The 11,448-nt window shown below is 35.8% G+C and overlaps 1 protein-coding gene across 1 annotated transcript; it reads right to left on the reverse strand.

The window, feature by feature from the left end:
* Window positions 1-4,279: 4,279 nt before the first annotated feature.
* LOC149140319 (alcohol dehydrogenase 3-like) lies at window positions 4,280-7,684 on the reverse strand. Its single transcript, XM_089447978.1, has 10 exons — window positions 7,506-7,684; window positions 7,194-7,330; window positions 6,945-6,991; window positions 6,247-6,572; window positions 5,986-6,068; window positions 5,809-5,884; window positions 5,640-5,701; window positions 5,103-5,198; window positions 4,827-4,988; window positions 4,280-4,668 (listed from the first exon to the last, which is right to left on the reverse strand). The coding sequence occupies exons 1-10, from the start codon at window positions 7,543-7,545 to the stop codon at window positions 4,549-4,551; spliced, it is 1,149 nt and encodes a 382-aa protein (XP_089304104.1). The 5' UTR covers window positions 7,546-7,684; the 3' UTR covers window positions 4,280-4,548.
* Window positions 7,685-11,448: the final 3,764 nt, after the last annotated feature.

The raw sequence follows: 11,448 nt of genomic DNA on the forward strand, positions 1-11,448 counted from the left end.
AAACTTGATTGAATTTGAAGATTATGAGCACTCTTCTGTGCATGACACAAGGGAGAAAAAGAGGCTCTAGATTATGATATTCAAGGAGACTCTTGAATGTGTGGAGTTTTGAGAGGTTTGCCATTGATGCCAAAGAAAGGGTCATTGCTGAATTGGATGTAACCCTTAATATGTTGCATGTCTCATGAGTCTTATTGAGAAATGTTCAAGCCTTATTAAAACACTGCCACCAAGGAATTCACTATCCCCTGAAGTTGACTATAATCCCTCACCTAAAAGAATTCAGGATCACACAATGTGCTAAGCAAAAGCTTGAAGGCTCTCATAATGCGAGGAAGCAATTGCATTGTAAAAATGCAATAGAGTATGAATAGTGTAAACATGTGCATAGATCAATAAATAATAAACATATGTATGTCTATGTGTTGATTGTATGCATATTGTATCACAATTTCAAAGATGTGTATGATGAACTCTTATCTAGTGGGTATTTGATCTGACCTATTGAAGGTAGAGGAGTATTAGTCATCATGGTTGATCACATGACTTAGAGGCTTCAAGTGTCCTTGAAACACTTTGTACCTTACACGAGTCATCTACATTCTTTGCATAGAAGATGACAATTGAGGTGGTGAACACATTATCTGATGATGGTTGGATGTCGTTGTCCAAACATGGGTTGGGGGATGTCACTATTTGTATAAAGTATTTGTAAAATTACATAAACCATATATCATCAATAAATAGCCTATGTTCAATAGGCATGAGCATCCTGAGTGTAAAATCTTCCATGCTTTTACAAGAGGTTTATATGATAGACATCTTGAAGGAATGATTTTGAAGTATTTTGATAAAGTTTTGTTTTTTGTTTTGTTTTGTTTTGTTTTTTTATTTTTTTATTTTTTTATTTTTTATTTTTTTTTATGTATAGTTAAAGGCTTCAACCTAAGAGGATTGATGTCTTCATATTGACCAAGTTGGTGCCTAGATTGGCCTAAGAGGCTTTTTTTCCTCATTCAAGGTTGGTACCTTGAAGAATTAAAGAACTTATATTACAAGTTGGAGCCCATATTTATAAATGAGAATCAATTTCCTCACTATATTTAATAAAATTATTATTTTTGTTCTACTTCTTATGTTCTGGCTTAACCTTTTAACTAACATAATATAACAATTGTAAGAAGTATCAATTCACCCCCCCAATATTTCCAACAAGGGTTGAGACATATTTGGACATACCAAAGCCCATGATTATGTTGTTTATGTGATAGATAAGTATTTTCCACCTACATGTCTGCTGAGACCCTCTCTCTGGCACTGTAATTCTATAATGGTTAGAAATGGCAACAAAACTACATGTACAAACTACTTGCAATATGTTTCAACATATATTTTTCTAAGTTGATATTCAAATCTGTCATTAGGTAATGGAGAGATTTTGCACTGATTTTTCAAACTATTTATCATTCATAATTTCAAACCCTCATCATATAGCCTATATCAACAAGCTCATCTGCTCTCCAAGGTCACCTTCAAATAATTAGGAGGTTGAGAATAAGGGAGTGTTCTCCAAATAGATTTGTTGACCTCAGAGTGCAATGTACCAATTGTGCTTTCCACATACTCTCGAGGTGGGACATTCCTTCAACCAATCTAACAAACTCTTCAAAATAGAAACATGTGCCAAGATGGTAGCTCTCATTTAATAAATCCATATCTATTTATAATGAGGTCATGATAAGCTCATTAGATTCTACCTATAATGGTTGTTCCAACTTACACCTCAAGCCTTGAAAATTCTCTTTCTAAATTCAACTCAGCTGGTAATCCTCTCAACATTGCCTCAATTATGGTGGATGTTTAAGGGTTTAAAATAGGTCTAGATTGGTGCATTTCTATTCTCAAACCGCTTGATTCATCTTCCAACTTATGCTGAATCCAATGATAAATATTAGCATAAATGATTCCCTCCAAGAGACTCCCATAAAAGCACTTAAATCTGGGCTAGTGCTTTCATTCCCTCCAAAAATCTAACAATTTTGAAAATACATCTCAATTTTTTAATTTATATATTTTACTAAAAATATATTTATATTATCAGATAAATTTTTTTAAATATATATAATTATTGTATACTGAATGAATAAATTTTGATTAACACATTAAATTAAACATAATAAAATAATTAATAAATATTAAATCAATAGATCCTAATTAACACATTAAAATTATGTAATTATTACATAAATCAAAATCGATCGGGCACTTTTCAAACAATTTGGTGGGAAATTTTCAAATTTCAAGCGCTTCTGGAACAATTTGGTGTTGAAGCATTTTGGGACACTTTTTAGCAAACAGATAAATCGTTCGAGGAGCATTAGCTGGTGTACACATTTACAGATAGATGATTAACTCCACTATCTTTGGGGAGTATCATGGAGCATTAACAGGTGAGGTGCTTCTGGCAATAACCCTTCCACACCATAAGACATGTTTACAAGCTATGCAGTTACAACCATTCCTTTTGCGAGGCCCGATCTTCCATGGATTTTGCAAGGCCTGATCTTCCATGGTTTTTGCCTAAAACAGGGATTTTTTTTCTTCTCAAAAATTAGCGCTTTGAATAAATTATCATCTCCAGTAGGTGAAAATGGAAAACATTTCTCTGGTCTCTCCTTGATAAGGATTATGCTTACAAAAGATTTTTCGGCGAAGATCACATGAGACATCATTTGTCGACGCATTTCGAACCAACCAGTGTGGTTCATCGTCAGGACAAGTTGGTTGGTTCGAAACGCGTCGACAAATGATGTCTCATGTGATCTTCGCCGAAAAATCTTTTGTAAACTTGTATGATCAATGTTTGCTAATTTGTTCTTCAGATCCTTTATCCTTGCTACAAATGAAGCAATTGTCTCATTCTCCTCCATCTTCAGGGATAGGATCTTACTCTTAAGAAACAGAAGACGATTTGAATTCTTGATCTCGTACAACTCCTTCAGGATTCCCCAAATATTGTTAGCTGACTTACATTCTCTGATGTGCGGTATAATGTAGTCTTTCACTGACATCTTTAACATTGTCCTTACTCTACTTTCCCGTTTCTCAAAATCTCGCACTGTTGCTGATCTAGCCGCGGGCTTCGGCTCATCCCCATTCACAATTGTCCAAGCACTCTGCGCTTCTAGTAGAGTCTGCATCTTGAATTTCCAATTTGCATAATTGGAACCATCAAGCTTGTTATGCTCGTTTATGCAAGCTTCAAAAACATTGTTATTCATCTTGGCTATTTAGAAAAAAAAATTGACAGGTAAAAGATGTTAAATTTACCCCAGATCTGTGACAGAGACAGATCACTGTTCTTCAATGTTGTTTGATCTCACAGCACACGTGCAGATCACCATGGCTTCCTTCTTAGCCTCCAGACAACCTTCTGTTGTCAACTACAACCTTGTTCTTGGCTTACACAATAGTCGCAGAAGTGCCAGTTGTTTCTGCGACGTCATCACAGCTGTACACGTCTTTCCTACGATGAAAAAACTAGAAAATATGCACGTAGTAGCTATAGTGCCCTCGTCGCAGAGGTACACTCATAACCAGCGATGATTTCTGATTCATCGTAGTTATCCGCCTCACAACTGCAATGATCTCAGTTCAAAGAACCACCCACCAGCCAGCGTACAGGTTCCTCAACCCTGACGCTCTGATACCATAATAAAAAATGGCAATGTTTGTATTAAAAAATAAAACACACTAGTCAGCTCTACGAAAGAGAGTCTGAGCGAGGAGAGTCTGGCTCTGCAGAATGCTCTACATTGTTCATCCACATTACACATTAAATAGGAAACATGGTTTTAGGGAAATTAGAACAACATCCTAAGAAATAGAAACTAATTCCTATCTTAAGGTTACCTGAACCAACTCTGACCTATTCTAGGATATTCTCCATTATCTTCAACAATAATAACATATATTTAAAAGTTCACGATCTCAATTATGATATCTCAGAGAAATAAATTTTCAAATTTCCAACAATTTGACTTACAATAACTAAAAAAATTTGATAACCATATGAATCAATCGATAACCATTCTTACAAGTTTCACAATTGCAAACTGTTCGATTTCTCATAATAGCAAATCTTTAAAAATTCACAATCTCAATTCTAATATCTCACAGGAATAAATTTTCAAATTTCCAACAAATTGACTTAACAATAACTAAAATTCGTCGTAACTATATCAATGAATCAATCAATATAACATAAACTATTTCGGAACAATACCACTTCTTCAAAATCATAACAATTATTCCATAGTACTGTATCAATGATTCAATCCATAATATAAACTCCCTTGGGAACAATATCACTTCTTCAAAATCATAACAATTATTCCACAGAACAGTACTCGAATTCTGCTATCCTTGTCCAAACCCTTCTGATTTATTCAATGTAAGGAAACCTCTGTACATATGAAAGAATAATGCCGATTCACCACACCATTTGTAAGAAGCTTTGAAAAACTGAAGATATTTCCTGTGTACCATTTAATTACCAAACATGTTAATCACACATCTCAAAGTCTGTCCTTTAATCATGTAATCAAATGCCTTGTTGATATCGGCAAATGAAACCTCGTGTATAATAAATTTATCCAGTTCAATCATCTGCAAACCAACAATAAACCAGGAAAGGAAGTTAGATTAAAAGCCTAATTAAGGACGGCTAGTGCTTCAGTAGGAGGAAAGGAAAGGAAATGAGCAGGCATGGCATGGTATGGTGTGAGAGAGATATTTATAGCAGAAGTAAATGATAGAAGTCTTACTCTAAGCAAATACAGTTCTACAAGGCCTGGCACATCGGAACGGGGCTTATAGTTTCCCAAGAAGGTTCCTTTCAACGTCCTCCCGTTCAGGAAATTCAAGGGACTCGTTGCAAAGACTGCGTCTGAATGAGGGACCCCCACTAAAACGGCTACACCCCAACCCTGAACAACAAACACATTCATACCCATGTGATCAGCATATATGCATAGTTGCTAAAACTGAGTGGTATATTTACAATTTCAGAAGAAAGGGGAGGCAGAGTAGATACATCATACGTCATGGCAGGATTCGAAGGCTTGAATCATGGCCTTGACATTCCCTGTGCACTCGATGCTGTAATCCGCCCCTCCATCAGTTTTCTCGGCAATAACCTGATAAGATTAGCTCCCAGAGTTTAGTTTTAATTTAAAACATTTCTCCGAATGCAATACAACACAAAACTGAATTGAGCTTTAACATAAATTCTGTTACACATCTATTAAGCACCAACAAAGAGCAATAAGTTTGAAAGAGACAAAGGTGAAAATGCAGATCCATGTTTATAGCACAAACAAATAGGATTAAAAGAAATAAGAAGATTTATATTTAGTAACACAAGGTGCACCTTCACATGCTATCATTTAATTGCTTCACTTCAATCTATCTATAGACTAGGTGGAAGACTGAAGCTGTGTGTAATGTAATAAACTAAAATAGAGAAAGCTTCTCCTCCTGATGCAATAATTCGTGCTACTAGACAAACAATATCAATTCAATTAAATAAAAGAAGCATTCCGATCTGGAAAAGAGAAGTTAAAGATCATTCAACCAACCCGTTGAATAGGATTCTGGTGGTCCAGTGGGTTTATAAATTCCGTTACACCAAAGAATTTTGCTGTAAAAGGATCAACAAAAATTAGAAAGGAAAGGAAATTCTAATTCTTCATTCAACATATATATACAGTGATTAACAAATGATGATGGAAATGGGCAATTTACAACCTATTTCAAATCTGTCACTGTTTAAATCGATTCCAATTATTCGAGAAGCTCCTGCAATTCTTGCCCCTTCAGCAGCCTGCGTAGTTAAGCCCAGGTCAGATTTCTAACAGAAAATTAAACAGTATACTCATCATATTGATCCCAAAAAGGAAAAATTCAGAAATGAGTTTCACTTACAGCAAGCCCAACCACCCCAAGGCCAAATACTGCTACAGTTGAACCCTTCTTGGGTTTTGCTACATTCAAAGTCGCACCCATGCCTGATCCCACAACAAAATAAATTGTGAATAAGAATTTCAATCAAGGGATTAACAGTCCAGGAAACCATAACTTTAGGAATTGGATAAAACAGTATACAATGTCAATTATATTCTTTTAATGATCTCTTTTTCACAATCATCAACAAATTACTCTCAAAAAGTCCAGAAAATGATTTACCTGTTGAAACCCCACAACTGAGAATACAGACTTTGTTAAGAGGAGCCTCTGGATTAATTTGGGCAACACAACCGACATGCACAACTGTATACTGGCTGAAAGTGGATGTGCCAAGGAAGTGGTAAATGGGTTTCCCATTGATTGAAAATCTCGACTTCCCATCATTTATCATAACCCCCCTGTCAGTATTAATTCTTAGAAGATCACACATGTTGCTTTCGTCTGACTTGCAGTGTCTGCATTCTCCATATTCTCCAGTAAATAAGGGAAGCACACTGTCACCCTCCTTGAGATCAGTCACCCCTTCTCCAACACTCTCAACAACTCTGTGTCAAGCAACAGACTTATAGTTAGTGACCAATGAATCACAAGAAAATTACTGTCCCTTTTCCCTTTTGAAATTCTACGTGATGCCTGCTAGTATGACTAATTAATTTCTTTGAAATCCTACATCCCTGCTACGTGATGCCTGCTAGTATGACTAATTAATTTCTTTGAAATCCTACATGCCTGCTAGTACGACTAATTAATTTCTTTGAAATCCTACATGCCTGCTAGTACGACTAATTAATTTCTTTGAAATCCTGAATGCCTGCTAGTATGACTAATTAACTTTTTTGAAATCCCACGCTCCTGCTAATATGACTAACTAATTTTTTTGAATACATAGAGCTCATGGGCCAGAGCAGAGTGCATACCCAGCTGCTTCATGTCCCAAAATGCGGGGAAAGAGAGGAGTTTGGCCCTGCAACCAAAGCAGTATCAGTATCAGTGATTCCATTTCACTGTTAAAAGCAATATTTGTATGTGTTATACAGTACAGTGCAGTTGGAGATGTGTAATTAATATCCTTCCTTCAAATTTTCTTTATGTTTAATGATAATTATTCATAGCATACGTTTGCTTTCCAAAAACTTGATGTTTAATGATAAATATTCATAGCATACCTTTGCTTCCCAGAAATAAAGGTCTGTATGACACAAGGCAGTATAATGCACTTTGATTCTCACTTCCATTGCCTGTGGAGGAGCCACTCCCACTTCTTCAATCTTCAGAGGCTCCCCTGCACCCCATGCAACAGCAGCTGTAACAAAAGTACAAATCAAAATATATCAGATTTCAAGAAGCATAAATTGCACACATACAGTTTGCATAAATCCAGCTTAACCCTGAAAATCAATTTTGCCATGAAATGATATGCATTGAATGAAAAGAATGTGGCCATGACTCCTTGCACTGAACTGAACTGAAGTAGTTACCTTTGCATTTGATAACCTGGCCTGCAGTACAGCTCGCCATTTTCCTTTCTGCCCAAACAAACAAACTTACTTTTGCCTTTCGCGTTGGTGTTGCAGGAGGCAGAGATGGATCCTTAATTTATATTCTACTATCTTTGAAATGCCTACACTCGTTCGTTCGTTTGGGGTGGGGGTTATGGTTATGCTGTCCGAAACAATACCCGTAACTATACTCTTGCTTATCTTGTTATGAGTATGCTGTTCGAAACAATAACTGTAACTATATTCTTTGTTATATGGTTATGAGTATGCTGTCCTAAACAATACCTGTAACTATACTCTTGGTTATATGGTTATGAGTATGCTGTCCGAAACAATACCCGTAACTATACTCTTGGTTATATAGTTATGGTTATACTGTGCGAAACAATACCTGTAACTATACGCTTGGCTATATGGTTATAGTTATGCTGTCCGAAACAATACCCGTAACTATACTCTTTGTCCCCGAGCGGAGCGGGGCCCGGGGCCATAACTATTTCACACTTTCTCCGCCAGCGGGGTGGCTTTTAAAAGTCCACTTTGATGCAGCTTCCAATTCCATGGGAGCATCCTTGAAACGACCCACGCGGTTCCCATGCATGGAGCTTTCTTTTTTTAATCAATTTTATTAATAAAAATAACTAGCAATTGTTCCAAAAGGTACAAAGAGAGGTCGATAGGATTATTAAAAGGAGGAAACCTTTATAGATAGGCAAGCATATATAAAGCTCAGATAGGCAAGCATATACAAAGCTCAGTAGTGACGAAGGTACTATCCACCAGCGTGTACCAGCAGATATGATATTAAAAGAACAAATAGAAAGTAAATTACAGTGTTTTACATGGTAATTGAAAAGCGGCGAATTACATTTACAAATATTAAAACAAATCACTTACATTGGTGGTTCACACTATAACTAAAACATTAACTAATTGTAAGATGCTTTTCATAAAATTCATTTAATAAAAATAATTTATTTAATTATAGAAATTAGAATTATTAAAATTTTGAAACTCATTTCTATAGATGAACCAAAAAATAGTCTTGTGCAATTGGATGAGAAAGGGTTCATAGAAGTCTATTTAAAGAGAGCGAAATAATGGACAAAAAGCCCACTCAGGTGATTCCAAAATCCCAAAAAAAAACATAACAAAAACATAAGAGATAAACCCAATCAACTCCAAAAATGTGAATTTGCAATCCTGCATCTCGAAATTGCAAGGCAGACGTTCCTTTTTTCTGAAGGGAATTTTTCGTCAGCAATCCTTCTTGAACATTTTTATTTAGTTGAATCTCCACATAACCACACATTTCAAGAACCCTAGTAACTTCATTAAATGGTTGAGGCAAGATACAAATAAGAGAATTACCTATCCTCCTACTCTATGCCTAAAAATTGCTTCCTTTGCATGTTCCAGAATTTTTATTTTAAACTTTACCAGATAAGGATTGTCATTTAACCATTGCTTCCTCTGCTCTGTTTCTTTGGCACCTGAACCTTGTTTTCCATGGAACAAAGAGCAGTTGGCTAGTCTCTATCATGGTTCACGGGAGCATCAATGCACTCACTTTTTTCTATTGTGGATTAGATTTCAAATTGCAGAATTCATCTTTGAAAAACAAAAGTTTGTCTAAAAATCCGTAAAAGAACATCACTCTGCAAATTATATGCAAATTTCTGCACCGATCTTCATGATCCCAAATAGAACAAGTCCATTGAAAAGTAGCATAAAATATTGTTATCAAGCATAACCTAGCAAAATATGACCTTCATGATGACCTATATATGCCGATGCTGCAGAAATGGTCCCATCCTTGGATTCTATAACTGCATCAGAAAACATGTGATAAATTGTCATAACAAGGTCCTCCTATTTCCTCATTTCTTGTATTGAAACACACTGGTTTCAGTTTAAAGAATGGGTATTTGCATATTAGATGTGTTTGGGTTTGTACGTATATCTCATCTAATAAGGCATTGATGGGTGTGTGCACACATGTGCATCACATAAACAAGCTCGAAAACCAGAAACGATAAATTATGTCGGAATAAATTAACTTTCAGCTAAATAAAAAGGCAAGAACCAGAATGCTTGCTTACCATTGGCTTCTTCCATATCAATGATCCAGGTGACCAAGAAATCAAATTGAACTATAGATTCCAGACAAAATAAAAACTGGCTCGCTAGATTATCAATGCAGGAAGCCCAAAAAGCTATACTGCAACAACGCTTTAGTCTTCCACATTTACCCAAATCTGCACACTCACAGACACCCAAAACAGTTTGATGCCCCCAAAACTTGCACTCGCATTCCTTACAGAAGTATTAGGGAATTTTTCGTCAGCAATCCTTCTTGTACATTTTTATTTAGTTGAATCTCCACATAACCACACATAGCAATGTCCTCAGCAAACATGGTATTGGAGTTTGGAGTGTGGAAGCTTAGTTTCATTAGAGAATGTTCCTTGTTATCTTCAGCTGCAAACTTCCAGTGGCCTTACAAAGACTCCAGTAAACTGATCCATATTTTGATGTCGAAATTTTCTTATGTCAACTACAAAAATAATTCTCAATCTATGGGTCCATATCGTCTTTGAATTTTCACAACATTGTGTCTAGTTGAAGCCATGATGCCTTAACCACCTCTCCTTGTGGATCTTCTCTTTGATTATGGAGTAGTATATCATTCAGACACTGCAAATCATAACCTACAGCTATGATTTGCTGTATGTGCTTTTGTGAACATGGACATTGCTGTTGATAAGAAGAAATATCATATGACCATTCTCCATACAACTGTTAGATGATATGACAGCAACATCCCTTCCACTTTTTTGTATCATTTAAATGATTTTCAATGCAGGGAGGCTAGTGAAGGTATAATAACGTTTTAAAGCCATTGGTCAAATATTGTGAATGATGGATGAAGATAAGACCTCTATAAACTACATCTGTTGGGACATGAACAAGGCCAAGGATGCCATTTCAGTAACATTTAGAGGAAAGGAAGAGTAATGCATGTGGGACTGTTGATTACAGGTAGCAACTTCAATTACAGAAGCCATTGCATGTAGTTTAGGCTTTGTCAATGCTGTGAATTTTATTATAGGTGCAACAAAATATATATTGAAACCTTCTTGATAAATAGTTGACTTCAGCAGAGAGATTGAGATTTTGGATGCTATCTTAAAGAATAAGTTGGTGCCACGTATTGGTACTTACAATTTTCTGATCAGTAACCTTTGCTGTCATGGAAAACAGGCAGATGCCACTACTGTTATTGAAGACAGAAGGAAAAAGAGTTTGGAACTCGATTTTGAGATACAAAACCCCTTATTCAGGGCCGGGTCCAATATATGTCACGCTTTTCAGTCAAGCAAGCTTCTTAATCAATTGTGTTCACTGAAAGACTAAACAGCGAAGCTCAAAATTTGTCAAACATAGTGGTCCAGGTTTGATCATGATGATCATTTCCCTTTTGAAAATGCTCCTTCTTCCACATTCAATAGAACATCAAGGTAGTTGCATGACTGACATCTTGTGGGAATCATATTACCACTATTGCTTTCAAGGCAAACGTTTCTTGAAACAGTACTAACAGATATCGTATATCTTTTTTAGTATAATCTGTAGAATTTTGAAACTTTTCCAACATTTCCTGTGAACTCTCATCAGGGAAAATAGATATGACAGATATTCATAACAATTAGTCTCTTAAATTAAGAAAAAATATCATCCTGTACAAAGGTAACTATTCCATATACCAATATTGGCTCTGACTTTTATGTTTTCACCTAAACTGAGAATCTTCCAAAGTTACCATGCAAAAGCATTAGTTGTAGAACGAAAACCCACACATGGAAATGCACTTCACAATCGACTAACTTAAACAAAACAAAGGTAACATTTGTCATTCTCT

Source organism: Pinus tabuliformis, chromosome X (genome assembly GCF_031772625.1).
Source record: "Pinus tabuliformis cultivar Carrire ecotype Pingquan chromosome X, CPIR1, whole genome shotgun sequence".
NCBI lineage: Eukaryota > Viridiplantae > Streptophyta > Pinopsida > Pinales > Pinaceae > Pinus > Pinus tabuliformis.

Excerpts from the sequence above, each read along its gene's own strand:
- LOC149140319 (XM_089447978.1), bottom strand. The coding sequence starts at position 7,545 with ATGGCGAGCTGTACTGCAGGCCAGGTTATCAAATGCAAAG. Across the intron at positions 6,992-7,193 it reads TTTATTTCTGGGAAGCAAAG|GGCCAAACTCCTCTCTTTCC; the intron begins GTATGCTATGAA and ends CTTTGGTTGCAG. Across the intron at positions 6,573-6,944 it reads TTGGGACATGAAGCAGCTGG|AGTTGTTGAGAGTGTTGGAG; the intron begins GTATGCACTCTG and ends TGCTTGACACAG.